Here is a 21001-nt window from a genome sequence, read left to right as displayed (position 1 = left end):
TGCGTGAATTGTATAAGGTTATTTAGTCATTTAACAACGGAGTCCGATCCTCCCTTCCCCTCCACTACGTAATTAAAGCTGCGACAGTTGAGTGCACGAAGTGTCCAACATTCCATCCACACTTCGTTTTTTCCATTAATTTAGTGCATCATCCGGTATTTAAAGTGCACCTTTTCTTTTTAGAATTTTCAGTGTGAACGCACTGCACTATTTGTACTTAAAAACGTCATGGAATCATAGGCGTAATTTGCGGGTGGGACGGGTGGGACATGTCCCCACCACTTTTTGAAAGGGTCGATACTGTCCCCACCACTTTTTGAAAGGGTCGATATTGTCCCCACCACTTTTTGAAACATCTCGCAGATATCTAATACAAAATAAACACCTCTAGTTGATTATCAATTTGTGTTAATAATAGTCGATGTGGCGCTGGGATGTGTTGTTTTTAAAATCATGTTGAGTGCTCGTTGTCGCTGTTAGCCGAGGCGCAACAGTGTTCTCTTGGCGCTCGTTCACATTGCGCAGTCTTTACACGGACGAGCGCTTCAATCTATGAATAGAGAGTTGCAGAGACTCTCTATTCGTTACGTCGAAATCACAAAACAAATAAATACACATAAACGTGTCCTTGCTCTTGATATACAATCACTGATGAACATCTTTGGTTTTAATGAGAAGAAAAAAAAAAAAATCATTCATGGTTGGATTAGAACCCAGAACCTCTTGCACGCTAAACGAAAATACTGCCATTTGTCCATCAGGACATTCGATTACCAAGAGCGGATCCTCGTATTTATTAACTATCGAGACTAACAACATATTGTACTATAGCAGATGTAAGGAAGAAACTATCATATTAATTTTAATATCATATTATTATTATTATTGTAATAATACAACCACACAACTAAAGTGTTACAACAGAGACACCGGAAGCAGAGATAAAAGCAGTTGGGTAGTTTATTAAGACAATCAGCAGAGCAAACAGGTAAGTGAATGGAGATATGGAAGGTCTTGGAGATGAATGAGAGGTAATGCTGTCCTTTTCTTTGTGTTGCAGGTGATGATGGAAGGAGACGTTGGAGATGGCAGGCAGGAACACACACACACAGGCAGGTAGGAACACGAGGAGTACTGGAGACAATGGAGACGAAGGAGATGATGTAGACAGGTAAGTATCGTTTTGAGAGTCCTTGAGGTAAGTGAACAACGGGGTGTATCACGAACGAGACCGGACAATGTGTGTGTGTGAGTTTGGGGTTCTTATAGTGAGACTGATGACTGTGGTGATGAGCTGCAGGTGGCGGTGATTAGAATTCCGGTGATTGAGTGCGCGGGTAAGGGAGTGAGGTGGAACCTGACGTGTCTGTGACAGTACCCCCCCTCCCACGGCCCGCTCCTGAGGGCCGAGGACCCCGACGTCGTGGTGGTCGTCCTCGAGGTCGTGGGGCAGGTCTGTCCGGGTGGTTGGTGTGGAAAGTCTGTAACAGAGTAGGATCAAGGATATCATTCTTAGGGACCCATGAGCGTTCTTCGGGACCGTAGCCTTCCCAATCCACCAGATATTCTAAGAGACCACCACGGCGCCGGGAGTCCAGGATCTCTCGAACCTCGTAGGCAGTCCCATCGTCCAGGATGAGTGGAAGGGGGGGCTCGACGGCTGCCACGTCAGGTTCTGTGGAAGGAAGAACAGAAGGGTGGTGAGGTTTTAGGAGTGACACATGGAAGGTTGGATGAATTCTTTTATATTGTGCAGGAAGTTGTAACCGGTAGGTGACGGGATTGATCTGTCGGAGGATGGTGAATGGGCCAATGAAGCGGGGACTCAGCTTCTTGCAGGGCAGGCGCATCCTGATGTCCCTGGTGGACAGCCAGACCTTCTGCCCCGGTTGGTAGGTAGGAGCGTGGGAGCGCCGAAGGTCGGCTGTCATCTTGCGCCTGCGCAGGGCTCTCTGCAGCTGGTGATGAGCTGAGTCCCATACCCTCTCGCTCTCCCGGAACCAGTAGTCGACCGCTGGCACGTTGGAGGGTTCCCCGTCCCAGGGGAACAGTGGGGGCTGGAAGCCGAGCACGCATTGAAAAGGTGTTAATCCTGTTGTAGCTTGACGGAGGGAGTTCTGGGCGTACTCGGCCCAGCCCAGGTACTGGTTCCAGGAGTCCTGGTGGCCATGACAGAAGGTACGCAGGAAGCGCCCAATCTCCTGGATCTTCCGTTCCGTCTGCCCGTTCGACTGAGGATGGTATCCAGACGATAGGCTGACGGTCACACCCAGGAGGGAGAAGAACGCCTTCCAGACTCGAGAGATAAATTGGGGTCCTCTATCAGAGACTATGTCTTCGGGGATTCCATAATGACGGAAGACATGGTTGAACATTAATTCTGCTGTGGCCATGGCAGTGGGTAGACCTTCCAGGGGGATCAGACGGCAGGCTTTGGAGAAACGGTCTACGACTACCAGAATACAGGTGTGACCATCAGATTCTGGGAGGTCGGTAACGAAGTCTACTCCCAGGTGTGACCAGGGTCTCTCAGGAACGGGCAGAGGATTGAGCTTGCCGGTTGGAAGATGGCGTGGGCTCTTGGAGATGGCGCACTCCCTGCAGCCCTGCACGTACCTTCTGACGTCGCTGGCCATGTTTGGCCACCAGAAGCGCTGTTTGAGCAGCGAGAGGGTCTCATTGACCCCCGGGTGACCAGTGCCAAGTGATGAGTGAACGGAGTGCAGGAGTGGAGTGCGTCGTGTCCTGGTGATGTAACGCAAGCCTTGGGGACAACCCGGCGGAGTGCGTGAGGAGGCATTGGAGGAGGGTAAGGTCTCTTCCGACCATTCGATGGGGCTCATGAAGAGAGACTCGGGCAGGATAGTTTCAGGGTCATCATTCTTCTCCTCGGGAGCGTGGAGACGTGAGAGAGCATCGGCCTTGAGGTTCTTCGACCCAGGGCGGTATGAGATGGCGAAGTTAAATCTTGAGAAGAACATTGCCCATCTGGCTTGACGTGGGTTGAGTCGTTTGGCAGCTTTCAGATACTCAAGGTTTTTATGGTCAGTAAGAACTTGGAAAGGGTGGTTAGCTCCCTCCAACCAATGCCTCCACTCCTCAAGGGCGAGCTTGACAGCCAGGAGTTCACGGTCCCCGATGTCGTAATTTACCTCCGCCGGGTTGAGCTTGCGGGAGAAGAAGGCGCATGGATGGAGCCTACTTGGATTCCCCTGCTGCTGCGAGAGGACCGCTCCCACTCCGGTGGTGGAGGCGTCCACCTCCACGACGAATGGTAAATCTGGATTGGGGTGGACGAGGAGGGGAGCGGTGGTGAAGGCTTTCTTGAGGGTCTCAAAAGCTTCAGTGGCAGGCTGGGACCAGGACAGAGACTTGGGCTGTTTACGGAGCAGGTTGGTGAGTGGGCTGACGATGGTGCTGTAACTTTTGATGAAGCGACGGTAGAAATTGGAGAAGCCGAGGAAACGTTGGAGTTCTTTAATGGTAGTGGGAGTTGGCCAGTTCTGGATGGCGGAAACCTTCCCCTCGTCCATCCGGATGCCACTGTGGTCAATCACATATCCCAGGAAGTGGACAGAGGACTGATGGAAGGAACACTTCTCTGCTTTTAGGAAGAGTTGGAACTGCCGTAAGCGCTTGAGGACCTCCGCAACGTGGTGGCGATGTTCGGCCAAGCTCCGGGAGTAGATGAGGATGTCATCAATATACACCAGGACGAACTTGTGGAGGAACTCCCGGAGCACCTCATGGATGAAATCCTGGAATACGGAGGGGGCGTTGACCAGGCCATACGGCATCACAAGATATTCATAGTGGCCGGTGGGCGTGACGAAGGCGGTCTTCCACTCGTCCCCCTCGCGTATCCGGATGAGGTTATACGCGCTGCGGAGGTCCAGCTTGGTGAACACAGTGGCACCGCGGAGATGTTCCAGGGCCGCTGGGACGAGGGGAAGTGGATACCTGAATTTAACTGTAATCTTGTTCAATGAGCGATAATCGATACAGGGCCGCAAGCCTCCGTCCTTCTTGGCCACGAAGAAGAAGCTTGAAGCAGCAGGGGAAGTAGACGGGCGGATGTATCCTTGGTTAAGGGCCTCTTTAATATATTCCTCCATGGCCTTCTCCTCCGGTACAGATAGGGGGTAAATGCGTCCCCTAGGCACTGGCTCACCCGGTAACAGATCGATGGCGCAGTCCCATGGCCGGTGTGGAGGAAGCTTGGAGGCGCGTTGCGGGCAGAAGACGTCACTGAAGGGGGCGTAGTCGGGTGGAACATCGACGGAGCGTTTTTCCACAGGACTTTCGATGGAGGTAGCGTTCACGGAGATATTCTTGGAGAGAGGAGATCTTGGAACAGGAAGTTCTGGGAAACAGCTGGAGAAGCAGTGGTCGCCCCACTTCAGGACTTCGCCCGTGCGCCAGGAGATGGTGGGATTGTGGAGTTCCAACCACGGGCGCCCTAGAACCACGTCAGCGGTGGATTCCTCCAGAACCAGCAGATGGATGTTCTCAGAGTGGAAGATACCCACTTGCAGTTGAAGGGGACCAGTAACGCGACGAACCATCCTTCGGCTTAGGGGTTTGCCCGTGATGGAGTGGACCTGGTAGTTAATCGGAGAAGGCGAGGTCTTGAGCCCGAGGTGTCGACAGAGGGCGCCGGAGATGAAGTTTCCTGCTGACCCTGAATCGAGGAGCGCCACCACTGGAACGGAAGCATTAGCAGCAGTAAGGTTTACGATAGTAGTGAGTGGTTTCATCTTTTGGATTGAAGGAATGATAGCACTCACCACAGGTCGAGGAGGACGGGTTGGGCATGTGGAGATGACATGCCCAGGGGATCCACAGTACAAGCAAAGATTCAGGGTCAGCCTTCTCCGCCTTTCTACTGGAGACAAACGTGAGTTATCCACTTGCATGGGTTCGGTGGCTGGTTCTGGAGAGCTGACGGGTTCGGACCGACGGAGGAGGGTGGTGGTCAGTGGTTGGCCCTGGTGCTCAAGGAGACACAACTGCATACGAGAACCCACACGGATGGCGAGTTGGATGAATTGTTCGAGTCCCATGGAGTCCTCGTATGCAGCGAGATGCAACCGCACATTAGGCTCCAAACCTTGTCGAAAGGTGGTGATGAGGGCTTGTTCATTCCAGCCGCTGGTTGCGGCGAGCGTTCTGAACTGCAAGGCATAATCGTTAACAGTCTGGTTTCCTTGTTTTAAATTGTACAGTTTCTCACCAGTAGAAGAATCAGCCAAAGGTCTTCCGAAGACTTCTCTGAAGTGGGAGACGAACGCTGGATAGGATTTTACGACTGAGCCTTTTTGAGTCCAGAGGGAATCCGCCCATTGAAGGGCCTTACCTTGCAGTTGGGAGATTATGAACGCTATCTTCGCCGTTTCGGTGGGATAGAGGTGCGGCTGCATCTCCAGGACCAACTCGCACTGAAGAAGGAATCCGCTGCAATCCTCCGCCGATCCTGAGTAGGGCGCTGGTTTGGCCATGGGACTGGCGGTGTAAACAGGTGAAGCAGCGGTGGCAGTGGATGCGGAAGTGGCAGCGGTGAGGGGTCCTGGCGACGGTGACTGTGGTTGAGGGGTGAGTGCTCGGCGCAATGCGTCCACGAGCTCTTGAAATGGGTCATGGTAGCTCATGCTGATGTATGGCTGTTAAGGTCCGGTCTTCTGTTACAACAGAGACACCGGAAGCAGAGATAAAAGCAGTTGGGTAGTTTATTAAGACAATCAGCGGAGCAAACAGGTAAGTGAATGGAGATATGGAAGGTCTTGGAGATGAATGAGAGGTAATGCTGTCCTTTTCTTTGTGTTGCAGGTGATGATGGAAGGAGACGTTGGAGATGGCAGACAGGAACACTCACACACACAGGCAGGTAGGAACACGAGGAGTACTGGAGACAATGGAGACGAAGGAGATGATGTAGACAGGTAAGTATCGTTTTGAGAGTCCTTGAGGTAAGTGAACAACGGGGTGTATCACGAACGAGACCGGACAATGTGTGTGTGTGAGTGTGGGGTTCTTATAGTGAGACTGATGACTGTGGTGATGAGCTGCAGGTGGCGGTGATTAGAATTCCGGTGATTGAGTGCGCGGGTAAGGGAGTGAGGTGGAACCTGACGTGTCTGTGACATAAAGGTGCGTCCCAATTCGCGTACTTATGCACTATTCTATGATGCACTAAATTAACGGAAAAAACAAAGTGTGGAATGTTGGACACTTCGTGCACTCAACTGTCGCAGCTTTAATTACGTAGTGGAGGGGAAGGGAGGATCGGACTCCGTTATTAAATTACAAAATAACCTTATACAATTCACTCACTACATGGATGAGTGCATAGTGCACAAGTACATAGTGTATAAGTGCATAGTGTATAGTGCGTCATTTGGGACGCAACTTAAGTCTAAAATATCTTAAACTGTGTTCCGAAGATGAAGGGAGGGTTTGGAACGACATGAGGGTGAGTCATTAATGACATAATTTTCATTTTTGGGTGAACTAACCCTTTAAAGTTCTCCTTCTCACTTATGAGATTACTGCTCGCATATATGACGGCTAGTGAAAAGTAAACATTTGTTTATGTTTGTTTTGCTTAATTATAAAAGTGTTATAGAGGATGTTTTCGACGTCTGAGAAACCAAAGACTGTTAGTGAGTTTTTGAAATGAGCGCATGCATAAGAACAATCCCCCTCCTTCACAGCTCATTTCGAGGGAACGCCTCCCAAAACTCGTGCACGAGTATTGGAACACGAGTGTTTACCACCGGCATTCGCTGTGTCGTGTTAATGGATTCATAATGTCGGACTCACCGCAGGTAACTCATAATCTGCAGTTGTTACTCCTGTCTCCTGACAAAAACATTGCATGTGGCCCCTGTGGAATGTTACTGGAGCGCGCAGCCGCGCACGTCTCTCACAAGGAACGTAATGGCAGTGATTGACAAGCCAGAGGGCCAATCGTTTACGCGATGATCACTTAAACGATTGGCTGATGTTTTTAAGGCCCTACCTCGTGCACAGATGATGTATATTGATAATATTCCTGTCAGTGCACCTCTTTTATCAGTTAGTAAAGATAGTTTCAAGTAATATTGCAAAAATGTATAAAACAAAACATCCTCTATAACACCTTAAATAAAGTGATAAGTCCGTTCTCTGCGTTCTTGGAATTGAGAAACAGCCATACATTTGATTACATTTCGGAGAACAGACAGAAGAAGATCCCAATGTGCATTTGATCATTGTTTGTGTTCAGATGTTCAGAGGTTATGAGTGCATGCACATGTAAAGAGTTTCTCTCTTTCTGCTTTCAAATGTAGCTGTATACGTTATTATTATACAAAGCAAAGGACATGCAATGATATTTGGGCTACAGCTAGTCTCTTCTGTGTTTGTTGCAAAGATATCTAATTATGATAATAATAATAATAATTTAAATATCTATCTTAAAAATAACATGCTATTGTATTTTATACATACATGCATACATAAACATACATATATGTTACAAAGTAACAAGTAACTAGCTACTTGAGTAGTTTTTTCATTGGATACTTTTTTACTCCTACTCAAGTAACTATTAAGATTATTACTTTCACCTTTACTTTGAGTAGATATCAGTCAAGTGTGTGTGTTAGAATGCAGCTTATAAAGTGTCACTGATGGGAAACGGGTGCGAGTGTGTGATTAGTTCCTAAATGGGGAATTGTGGGTCCATATGACAACATTGATGAACACAGACCCAGGGCACGTTACAGTAATGTGCATTACTAACTGTGTGTTACTCAGAGCAGAAGTTAACTCTGCAATGGCTTTTTTTTCTCTCTTTTTTGGCGCAGCACAAATAATGTCTAATTATTGTGTCTAAAATGTAAGTTAAATTCTATATTAATTTCTTTTTTATTTTATTTAATAAATATCACTTGCAGCCATGATGCTGGTTTAAATATCAGGGTGAAACTGTTTTGATTTGCAGAAAAAGCATGTTTCAATTCACAGCCAAACAACTTGAAAGGATATGTATTGTAAAAAGCACTATAGAAATAAACGTTGAATTGATTGTGTGATATTGTAGAATAGACGGAAAAAAATGTGTCACTTGAATTGCATCATACCATGTTAGAACATAGACAATGCGGACAATATGAAGCCTTCTGTCAATCACACACATCTGGGGTATATTGCTGCCCTGCTTTAGACACCAAACAGGGGCACCACTTAGTGTGACTAAAGCATGTGGAAACTTAAAGCAACTTCACATTTCTCATTTCACGCCTTTCTATCCACCACTATCCCATAACTCACCAGGACAGCTCAAGGGAGGGGCAGAGCAGGTGCACTGCACATGAAAGGCCAGAACAAAGGGCCGTCCAATCACAGAGTGTGGTGACCTGGGCCCCGAGGATGATGGGACCTGGTCAATGTCACCCTGAAATGTCTGTTACTGCTATCAGGGTCAAAACAAGTATGTGTTAATGGGAATCACAGATCTCGCGCTGAGATGGAATGCAGTTGGTCGCACCTGTCTTACCGATAACCGCTAACATTCCATCTCTCTTGTTTACATGGAGTAAAGTTTTTGCATCTTGAGTTAACATCTTGCTATTACACACATTACAAAGGGCTCAGCAGAGACTTTCTTGTTTATTTTAGTAAAATTATATTGGAGTTAATTCCAACATATCAAGTCTTTTTGGAGAGAGGTTGGGATTATTAACTGGAGATGAGAGAAGGCGTAGTAAATTAGGCCTGCCCTAAAATAACTCAACCTTCAATGTCGGAGGCATTTTATGACCCTCCAGAGAGTGAAAGAATTAGTTCTCTTTCCTTTAGACTTCTCTTGCCCTCAGCTTAACAGACAGTCCTGTAATAATTAATTACACTCATTATTACTCAATGTGTCCGTCCTCACTGTAAGCAGAGATATTCCCCCAAAGTCAAGGTTTTTAAAGTGTTATAAGCTATCATCTATCTACATTTAATTTCTGAGCGCTCAGTGAGTCCGGGGGTTTTTTCTTTGCTTTTGAAATGAAACTCCATTGAAACCCTTTTCAAACTCGCTAGTTCATTTAATGTGTCTGCTTATCATTTCCAACCATGGAAATACATGCAAGAAGGACAATGCTGTCACTTTTGTTTTTCCCTGAATACCACATTTCAAATCACCATTCATTCTGTGCTAGAAATTACATTAAACATTTCTGAAATAAAATGCTAACTCCCTCATCTTGCTAAAGCTAATTTCATAACTAGAACCACACACAATGCAGTTTTTTCCCACTATTTCTTTCAGTTGCAGCTAGACTGGAATTGGCACAATCAAAATATTACAGTTTTAAATATGATATTTGCGTTGAATGTTCTTTGTTTTCTTTACACATCATGTCTCGCATATCAAATCAAGAATGCACTTCACTGACACTGTTGTCTCCATGGTAACTAAGTACACTAGGCTTAAAAAAAAAAACAAAAAAAAAACATTTGGATTGACTTTTTGGTTTGTGGTTGAAATGATAACACTAGTCATAATTTGGGTTAAAATGTACATAAATAATTTCCACACAATAAATATTTAAAAAAACGGAAAAATATAGTCCCTGACCGTGAACAGCAACAGAAGTTACATTTTCACACCATTCGATGGCGACAAAGTAATGAAGACTTTTACATTGAAAATACTGAATTGTTGTGAACACGGAACAAGACGTAACTGACAAATGCTTTGACTAGCGCTGTCAGTCACGGGAAAACCCCTTAAATGTTAAAAGGACAAGATAATACATCAGACATTTAAGCAGATTTTTATTATGAACAGGACTGACTTGAAGGAAAATGCAAAATCTGAATGCAGGTAATAAACTCGCTCACTCGATCTCTTTCTCACAATACTCTTCTACATAATACAGTTAGCTTCAATGAACAAAGAATCAAGGACAGGAACTGTTTTATTAGCAAGCAATAAGGTACAAAAGGCTGTGCTGTATCGAGAATAATGCTTCGCGTCATGCCTAACAACACCCTTCAGCTGTGATTTATTCACGATACAGCACTAGCCTCGAGTACCTTATTGGTTTTATAAAACGGTTACCACACAATACAAATATTAAAGCCAGAAATATGTATCAATTAGGGCTGACCAATATATCACATGTGATTGTCACGCGCATTTCGTCAGTAAAGACAGAGCCGTAGATCACTGACAAGCCACGCAATATCGCGTTCATATCGCAGATGAATCGCCTTTGATAATGAACGCGATATTGCGTGGCTTGTCAGTGAACTACGGCTCTGTCTATTAAATGCCGCTCCATTTGAAAGCAGGTGATGGCGATTTAGCGGTCATCAGGGAACCGGCTTTACTGATGAAATGTGCGTGACAATCGCATAAGATATATCGGTCAGCCCTAGTATCAATGCAACTTTCATGAAGTAAACTTTTTCTAAAATCCTTCCTTCCACCGGAAAAAAATAGTCCCTGATCGTGAATAGCAACAGAAGTTACATTTTCATGCCAATAGATGGTGTGAAAATCGCTCATTCTATCTTTTTCTCAACAGTACTTTTCTGCATAATACAGTAAGCTTCAATGAACAATATCAATTGAGAACATACAGTTTACGTTGCTAAGAGTGGTTGCTAAGGGTGTTGTGTAGTGATACACAGAACCATTGGGTGAAGCGTTCATAGCCGTGTTTTATTGTGAATAAGACACAGCTATTGACTAATCAGAATCAAGGACAGGAACTAACCGTTTTATAAATGTATTTATAATTATTTTATAATGTATAAATATTTATACTTTATGCTAATTATAACTAACTATACTATTATTTCAACTAACATACGTCAATCGCCTTTGGCCGTTTGTCAAATTCGTAAATAGAGAAAGGTGGCCCGGCTCCTTTGACGCATGTATGGTGTTGGAATGGCATAGGTTAGTTGTCACAACGTGTGAGAAAGGTGGACATCATTTAGCATACTAAATCTCCAACCTCTGGGAAATCACCCATTTAAAGGTGCCATAGAATTTAAAATTGAATTTACCTCGGCATAGTTGAATAACAAGAGTTCAGTACATGGAAATGACATACAGTTAGTCTCAAACACCATTGTTTCCTCCTTCTTATGTGTATCTCATTTGTTTAAAAGACCTCCGAAGAACAGGCGAATCTCAACATAACACCAACTGTTACGCAACAGTTGGGATCATTAATATGTACGCCCCAAATATTTGCATATGCCAGCTCATGTTCAAGGCATTAGACAAGGGCAGGCAGTATTAACGTCTCGAGCTGTGCACAGCAGAATCATCAGACTAGGTAAGCAAGCAAGGACAACAGCGAAAAATGGCAGATGGAGCAATAATAACTGACATGATCCATGATAACATGATATTTTTAGTGATATTTGTGAATTGTCTTTCTAAATGTTTTGTTAGCATGTTGCTAATGTACTGTTAAATGTGGTTAAAGTTACCATCGTTTATTACTATATTCACGGAGACAAGAGCCGTCGCTATTTTCATTATTAAACACTTGCAGTCTGTATATGTTACGGTTGCTGCACAACCAGACACGACAGAGACGAAGATAACGATAATAGCGATACTTTAATAATACACGGGAGATTACTACAAAGGGAACAGCATTTACACAACAACGAGAACGGACAAGGAGTGAAGGAGAACACTAGGTATATATACACAAGAGACTAACAAAGGGAACTAAACAAGGTGATGAGATAATTAACTAGACACAGGTGGAACAAGTGAACTAATCAGACTGGGGAAAACTGGGTCACAGGGGAAACAGAAACAGCAGATATGTGACAGTTCGCCCCCTCCCGGATAGGCGCGTCCTCGCGCCGTCAGAGTCCAACAGAGGAGGGAGGGAGGGGGCTCTGGAGGAGGAGCAAAACAAGTTCACAGAACACAAAAACAGTCCAAGGGGGAGTGGAGGGTGGGAGGATCCAGGGGACAGCCTGGAGCAGAGGAAGCCGGAACATGACCCAGGCCACAGTCAGCATGATGTTCCTTGGCGGTGGTGCAGGAGGGAGGAGCCATGGAGGAGACAGGGGTACTTCATCCTGCGGCGCTGCCAGCCACGGTGGAGAACCAGACGGAGCCGAAGAGACACGGAGCCTGGGTGACACCGAAGATCCGGAGGGCCGTGGTGGAGCTGACGGCTCATGGGACTGAGGCGGAGATGGGGCAAAGGAAGACCTCTGTGGAGCCAGTGCGACCGAGGATAACGGAGGAGCTGGAGGGAAGGCAGAGCCCGGTGGAGCCGGAGGGATGGAGGGCAGAGGTGCAACCGGCAGCCAGAAATCCCGAGGTGGAACCAGGGTGATGCCTGACCAAAGCGCAGCCGGTGAGACGAGGAAGCCTGGAGGAGCAGGTGGGATGACGTGCCACAGTGGAGCTGAGGGCGCGATGAGCCAAAGCGAAACCAACGGGTCATAGGATCCAGGTGGAGTCTGGGTTTCTGTGGCTGGAGGTGAAGACAGGGGATCCTTACGCCAAGGCCATGCTGGAGACTGGAAGCCCCGCAGCGAATCCGCAGCATCGTGAAGAGGCGGCTGAGGAGGAGATGAGGGGCGGACAGGAACCAGAGGAGTCACAGCAGTAGAAGTAGGTTGGTGAAATAGAGGAGGTGGGAGAGGGAGGCTGGGTGGGTAATCTGCAGACATAGGAGGCGCTGGAGATACATAGGGTACAGGAGATACAGGGAACACTGGAGAAACTTGGAGAACAGGAGATACAGGGGTGTCTGCAGAAATGACCTCAGAAAACCAGTCTATTAAATCCTCCTCTAAATAATTAAATTGTCTCCCAGTGTCCATATAGCTTTTGCACTCAGCAGTGGGAGTGTAGGCGGGGCTTCCTTCCGAGCCCTCAAGCTCCACTAAAACTCCCTCGGGGACGGGCGTTGTTGCCGACTCGCTCACCTGGTCAGACATCATAACGGGCTCTGGCTTTGGGGTGAAGCACGGCTCAGCTGGGCTCGCTGGCGCTTTCTCCGCGGCAGGCACAGGCTCCGTGTCTGTGGTGGAATCAGGCTTCAGCTCCGTCTGGCTGGGCGTAAGCTGACTGGGCGCTGGGTTTGGTGGAGTGGTGCTGATAGGCTCCGCTGGGCCGATGGTGAACGCAGAGTTGTTGTTTTTCAGCACCCACTCCACACATGCGGCGAAATCTTTCTGTGGACCGCTCCCTGGGAGGCGTGCACGGGACCGCTCTCTCAGGCTGGCGATGTAGAAAACACAGAGCGAGCGGTCAGGATAGTTTGTGAGGCATGCCAACTCCAAAAAGTCCATGGTGTGTTCCTCCAGGGAGCAGTCCTTCTGCTCCAGGCATAAAAGGGAAACAGCAGGTTCCATAAAGACGGGGAAAAAATAAACGAAAGAAAACACCGCAAAAAATAAACAGTATTGGTCCGTTCTTCTGTTACGGTTGCTGCACAACCAGACACGACAGAGACGAAGATAACGATAATAGCGATACTTTAATAATACACGGGAGATTACTACAAAGGGAACAGCATTTACACAACAACGAGAACGGACAAGGAGTGAAGGAGAACACTAGGTATATATACACAAGAGACTAACAAAGGGAACTAAACAAGGTGATGAGATAATTAACTAGACACAGGTGGAACAAGTGAACTAATCAGACTGGGGAAAACTGGGTCACAGGGGAAACAGAAACAGCAGATATGTGACAGTATAATGCATAAACACATCTTCATTCTTTATAATTCTCTCCAACAGTGTAGCATTAGCCCGTTAGCCAAGGAGCACTATCAAACTCATTCAGAATCAAATGTAAACATCCAAATAAATACCATACTCACATGATCCGAAGTATGCATGCAGCATGCATGACGAACATTTTGTAAAGATCCATTTAAGGGTTATATTAGCTGTGTGAACTTTGTTTATGCACTGTTTTATAGTCGAGAGCTCGGGGGGCAGGGACCGCAAGTATTTAAAGGGGCAGCAGCCTGAATTGGCACATATTTAATAATGCCCCAAAATATTCAGTAAAAAAAATTAATTTAAAAAAAATCTATGGGGTATTTTGAGCTGAAACTTAACAGATACATTCAGGGGACACCTTAGACTTATATTACATCTTGTGAAAAAACGTTCTAGGGCACCTTTAGAAAAAAAAAAATCAAACAGAGGAGAGTCATCTGGCAAAAAGAGAATGTGACAGAGCTTGTAATAAAACCAGAATCAACATTATTGACTTGGCTTTCTGAATATGGCGAGAACTGAGGAATTTGAAATGTTGTAAAACACTCTTCTATAAAATGGGTTTTTAGTACTCACCAGGAGAGTAAGGTATTTTATTGAACAGATAAAAATTGCCAAATGTAGCTCTCTAACAGAGTTCATTGTAAAGCATTATGTATTGTGAAAGGTCATTTGGTTGTTGTAGCACTGGGCTGGAATTAATGTTCAAGGAACCGTGTCTATTAATGGGTAAAGCTAGGGTAAAGCTACAGTAATGTCTTCAGCTAGTCAGCTTGGGATCCTTTCCATCTCAACAGTTCATATCTCTTTAGCCAGGTAGTGAATGTTTTATGAGCAGGATAACCATAATTATCCACACAGTCACGCAGAGCTGAAGCACAACCAAAACAATGTTCTTCAGCAAAATGCATGCAGTTTTGTTTTTAACCACTAGAGGGCAGAAGTTGCATAGTGTACCTTAAATGTGACTTTCATTAAACCAAAAATAAAAAAGACACAATCTGTAGTATTTAATACAAATCAACCCCTAGGAGACAGAACTGCTAGAGTTGAAGAGACATCCATAAAGGTTTAAGAAAGCAGACAAATAAATGTGTGACTGTCAGCTGGTCTCATCTCCATTCTGCCAGCACACAGCGGCAGTAGAAGGATGAGTATGACATGTGTGAAGGGCCACTGCTGCTGAGAGATGGAGCAAACCACAGATGCATTTGCACAGACTTATCACACTTTTTCGCACACGTTTTCTCTCTCAAACACATAGAGGCACAAAATCTGTCAGGTTTTTTTTTTCATCTTCACATCCACATGCCTTATAAATAGCACAGAAATGAATGATGCAGTATATTGTGCATGTTGTTGCAGGCTTAGAATGATTTCTTCTTTTAGCACGTGGCAAAACTTAGTGGTCAGAGTTTAATTTACCAATCCGATCACTCAACAGGCAATTCTGTAGGACTGAGGTCGCACAGACCATCAACAGGTTTCTAGGATAAAGGCTTCTTTTAATTCCAAGTGCATATTTAACCATACAACCAGAGGGTCTAATGCAAAAGACTCCCCATGTATTGCGTTTTCAGATATGTGTGCTGGTGAATGCAGGTAAGTTGTTTACCTACCGCTATGGAAATGTAGACAGCTCTGTTACTTTAAAATCTGATGCTGTTGCTTAGAGACCATGTTCTGCGTCAAGCCTGAAATGGCTCCCAATATAGAGCACAATAGCTTTCGTTCTGTTCAGCTCCACCCCTGTCTGCACTCTTATTGATTGATCTCCAAATGGATTAAATCTAAGATTAGATCACTGGTACGTATGTAAGCTCATCATTACGGGGGGACTATGATTCATGACATACTCTGATCCATACCGGGTCACAAGTGTGAAATCGACCCACACTGCTCTTATTTTCAGGGTTCATCATATCTTAACACTGTTTGACAAGAAATATGTACTTCAAGCTACACGCTTCAGATCAAAATGTCTGATGTGGTGGAAGTGTTTTTCATATGATCTCACATCATTAAAATGTCTTAATCACTGGTTAGAGCAGGCCACTCATTGTGTCTTTCTTCCGTTTCTGAGAAACCAACAAATTACAAAAGAAGCTTTTCAGATTTTAGAGTCAAACAGGAAGCTTGTGAAAGGACATCTCATGAATGTACTATCCTATTTGTGCAAGGATGTATGAAGCTTTCAGCGTTTCCTCTTTCAGGCACATTACACTTCCCCATCCAAGTTTCTCTCTCACAATAACAGCTACCAAATCCCTGCCCAAACTCCAGTACTTCACAATGAAGAATCAACAGGGATATACGATTTAGGAAAAAAGTGCATTGTTTAAATATACTATATATATTATATATAGGCCCATATGCAAAAGCAGTTGAAAGCAGTTCTGTCATGAACTGCTCTCAGAGTGTTTGACATGATAATGGATATGTTTGTTCTTGGAGGAATAGATCTGCTACGCTTCCGCTGCTGGTGGTTGTTGCTGCTGCTGCTGCTGCAGAGCAAGTACGGGACTTGCTGTGAGCAAGTAAGACATGCTGCTGCTGTACAATATACACTGATTAGGCATAACATTATGACCACTGACAGGTAAAGTGAATAACAATAATTATCTCTTCATAATGGCGCCTGTTAGTGGGTGGGGTATATTAGGTAGCAAGTGAACACTTTGTCCTCAAAGTTGACGTGTTAGAAATAGGAAAAATGGGCAAACATAAGGATTTGAGCGAGTTTGACAAGGGCAAAATTGTGATGGCTAGACGGCTGGTTCAGAGCATCTCCAAAAGCTGCAGCTCTTGTGGGGTGTTCCCGGTCTGCAGTGGTCAGTATCTATCAAAAGTGGTCCAAGGACGGAACAGTGGTGAACCGGCAGCGGGCCAAAGCTCATTGATGCATGCGGGGAGCAAAGGCTGGCCCGTGTGGTCAGATCCAACAAGCAAGCTACTGTTGCTCAAATTTCTCAAGAAGTTATTTCTGGTTCTGATAGAAAGGTGTCAGAATACACAGTGCATCACAGTTTAATGTGTATGGGGCTGCATAGACACAGACCAGTCAGGGTGCCCATGCTGACCCCTGTCCACTGCTGAAAGGGCCAGCAGTGGGCATACAAGCATCAGAACTGGACCATGGAGCAATGGAAGAAGGTGGCCTGGTCTGATGAATCACGTTTTCTTTTACATCACGTGGATGGCCGGGTGCGTCGCTTACCTGGGGAACACATGGCACCAGGATGCACTATGGGAAGAAGGCAGGTCGGCAAAGGCAGTGTGATGCTTTGGGCAATGTTCTGCTGGGAAACCTTGGGTCCTGCCATCCATGTGGATGTTACTTTGACACGTACCACCTACCTAAGCATTGTTGCAGACCATGTACACCTTTTCATGGAAACGGTATTCCCTGGTGGCTGTAGCCTCTTTCAGCAGGATAATATGCCCTGCCACAAAGTAAAAAATGGTTCAGGAATGGTTTGAGGAGCACAACGAGTTTGCAGTGTTGACTTGGCCTCCAAATTCCCATGATCTCAATCCAATCAAGCATCTGTGGGATGTGCTGAACAAACAAGTCCGATCCATGGAGGCCCTAACTCGCAGCTTATGGGACTTAAAGGATTTGCTGCTAACATCTTAGTGTCAGATACCACAGCACACCTTCAGGGGTCTAGTGGAGTCCATGCCTCGACGGGTCAGGGCTGTTTTGGCAGCAAAAGGGGGACCAACACAATATTAGGAAGTTGGTCATAATGTTATGCCTGATCAGTGTAGTATACATGAATTACCCATAGCAGATCTATACAGGTGGAGCTGGGGATGGTGAGGGGTTTCTGAAAGCGCACTGCAACTGCAAATGCTGACCGAGTATTTGAATATTGAACCAATCAGCTGTGCCCTAGAATGATGTGATTACAAGCAGATTGAGTTTAGGACCTATCAGCCTGCGCCATCTAGAGTTTTATGACAGAGCTTTGTATTTGTGCTGCAGCATTTATTTAAAGCAGAAATTACTATTTCAGTTTTTATACTTCAAAATTTCGTGTTCAGTTCAACATGTTATTTGTCATTCCTTTGTAATTATTTGCTAGCAATTTGAGTTCAAATTGTTTCTACACATTTTTAGCATATGTTTTTACTTCTATACTTTAAATGATCTACATATTTGACAAAACATGCCTCTGAGACTCCTAATACCCATGCACAAGTCTATAAGAATTTAAAAATATATAAATTGGTAACACTTTATAATAAGGTCGCATTTGTTAACATTAGCTAATGTATAAACTATGAACAACCAATGAGGAATACATTTGTTGCAGATTTTATTAATCTTTGTTAATGTTAGTTAATAAAAATTCTGTCGTTCATTGTGTGTTCATGTTAGTTCACAGTGCATTAATTAATGTTAACAAATACAACATTTGATTTTAATAATGTATTATTAAATGATAAAACTATCATTAACTAAGATTTATAAATGCAGTAGAAGTATTGCTCATTCTTAGAATTAATGAAATAATGAAACCTTATTATAAAGTGTTACCCAAATATTAGATAATGTTATCAAATGAAAGATAAAACAGTAATTCATTATTTTTTTGCATTTTTCACGTGTTTTTTGCACATTTTATTTTTGTCATATTCAGTGCTATTTTTGGCCTGAACCCTGGTCATATTTGACCGTTGAGTACAAAAAGATAGAATGTAATGTCTAGTTTTGCTGAGTAAGTGATTTGTCAGTCACAAGGTCTTGTTTTGTAAGTCCACTTGCACAATAACACAATTCAGTGCTCATTACAGAGAAGCAAAACAAATACTGTATGAAGCCACTCACCGTAGCCCCAGACTGAGTGACCTGGCCTGATTAGAGTTTTAAAGGGAAAGAGGTGACCTCTCCTGCCCCATCCTGATGGCCCATATGATCTGTGTGTCATATAGTCGTCACAGCCTTCACCTAAAGCTGTTATTACAAGAACAATGTGGGAGAAAAACATGTTTACTGTGTAGAACAGAGAGGGAAAAAAAACAGTGATTCATGTTTCAATGTTATATTAAAATATACCATAACACTTTACTGATAATCATGCGATTCATAATCTAGACTGTATCTTTAATGTTGTGATTGGTCATAGACTTTTATATATATATATGTATATATGTAATGGTCCCATTTATAGTTATATCAACAGTTTATGGTGCACTTACCACTCTTGATCTTCATAAAGAAGTCACTCCTCTGTTGCAATATTCATCTGCGATCATCCTAGCACACACACCTCATTCATACAGTCATACACTGAGGATTCCTGTCAGAAAGTCACCAGCAGAGGAAGTAGTGTCTAATGGCCATCTGAAGTTTAAAGGTCTCTGAACATTGTCTGAGGATATGAAAAAGTCGTGCTCTCACAATTCCTCTTTCCCAGTCTCAGTGGTTTGAAAGGATTGAAACGCAGCAGTGATGTGGGGACTGAGCCATTAGCTGCCTCTCACTTACTGTCACACATTACAGCACGTTCACAGTCCTACGCTACTGTCAGAAAACTCACGGTTTGAACATATTTCGGTGACACCTTCTATGAAACCTGTGTAATAAAAAGCATAATAAAACCAAGTGACTTCCAAGAGTGCTGATATTGAACGCAATTTTTTTCCCATTCGTTTTTTTTTTAAGTTTTGTTAAAGTGTTACAGCTACAAGGTGAATCACAACATTACAAACTTGATTTAAAGCAAAAAAAAAAAAAGTATATGAAAATCAGACAAAAAGACAAAGTTGCAAGACTTAACAGCATTAGTGAGAGAAAGAACTACAATCCCAATTTCTATACACTACATATATATATATATATATATAGAGAGAGAGAGAGAGAGAATATATATAGAGCTGGGTAGTAACGGATTACATGTAATCTGGATTATGTAGTCAGATTCCAAAAGTACTTTTAAAATACTGGTAATCAGACCACAGTTACTTTTTATGGATTACATGAGTACATATTATTTACACAATGGCAGTAAGTTGTTCACAATTTATTGATTCTCATAATGTTTCATTTTTTTAACATTTATATATTTTTTTCATAATAAACCTGCTTCTCATATGTACGTTCTTCGAGTTTTTCCGGCACTGAGGGTGAAATATATATATATATATATATATATATTAAAATCATAAGATGTGATATTGTTTTATTCAGTGTTACAATCAGCAAACACTAACAGGTACATAGTATTTTGAAGTATTAACTGTCCATGCACTTTAAAAGAATCTGTTGAGGCTCTTGTTGGTGAATAGAATATATTTTTTGGAATATATTTTTTCTTTGTATCTATCAAAATAGTACAAGATTGTCCTACAATATATGTGACGTCAAATAAGGGTTAGCACAAGAGTTATCTAAATGTAATCCAAAAGTAGTCAGATTACGTTACTCTAAATGTGTAATCTAAGAGATTATATTACTGATTACAAATTTTGTCATGTAATTTGTAATCAGTAACTGATTACAATTCATAAGTAATCTACCCAGATCTGTATGTATAATATGTACACACACTAAAGTGTTTTGTGTCTTTTTAGTTTCGATTCTCAGATTTTCAGAGATTTCTCAGCAGAGATTTTTCAGATTTTTTTACTGCTGAGCATGGTTATTAAAAAAATAATAACCTTAAATAAAGTGGACTGATGGCTTCAACAGAGGCATATAACATTTATTAAAGGTGCAGTGTGTAAATTTTAAATATAAAGTTGTATAAGTTATTATTAAAAATGTGGGATTTTTCCAACTGTTGCAAACGTTTCACACTTTTCAAACTATTTCTGCAAGTTATATTGTTCAGACAGTAGGTGCTGGCAAATGACCATCTTTATGAATTAGGAACTGAATCATTTACTCAAGCAATTCATTCAAAACACTGATTTATTCAGGAACGAAATGAAACTGTTGCTTAGAAGTCCGTGACGGGAGATTTTTTTTAAGTTGTAAGCTACATGTGATGCACAGTTTGAACCAGTAATGTAAATCTCAGCATTGTCATGAAATGGAAAAGTACGTTGTTGCTACTCTGAAAGCTTTCAGTTCTCGCTTCTTCACAGAGAAATACCTTCAAGTAATAATAAGGAATACCCAAGAATGAAAATGAATCAACATACTCCCCCATGTCATTTCCAAATCCTTTTTTTTATTCTGTAGAACACAAAATATTTTTTAAAGAATCTCATTGCAGCTCTTTGACAT

The 21001-nt window shown here is 43.5% G+C and overlaps 1 protein-coding gene across 1 annotated transcript; it reads right to left on the bottom strand.

The window, feature by feature from the left end:
* Positions 1–1138: 1138 nt before the first annotated feature.
* On the bottom strand, positions 1139–19153 carry LOC137025117 (chromo domain-containing protein cec-1-like). The gene is made up of 3 exons (XM_067393152.1): positions 18970–19153; positions 18599–18724; positions 1139–1675 (listed from the first exon to the last, which is right to left on the bottom strand). Exons 1-3 carry the CDS (start codon positions 18983–18985, stop codon positions 1311–1313), a joined length of 507 nt encoding a protein of 168 aa, XP_067249253.1. The 5' UTR covers positions 18986–19153; the 3' UTR covers positions 1139–1310.
* Between the last annotated feature and the right edge of the window lie 1848 nt (positions 19154–21001).

This window comes from Chanodichthys erythropterus, chromosome 2, assembly GCF_024489055.1.
Source record: "Chanodichthys erythropterus isolate Z2021 chromosome 2, ASM2448905v1, whole genome shotgun sequence".
NCBI classification, from domain to species: domain Eukaryota; kingdom Metazoa; phylum Chordata; class Actinopteri; order Cypriniformes; family Xenocyprididae; genus Chanodichthys; species Chanodichthys erythropterus.
Note: the sequence above shows the minus strand (reverse complement) of the source record. Positions and strands in the feature narration are given on the sequence as shown.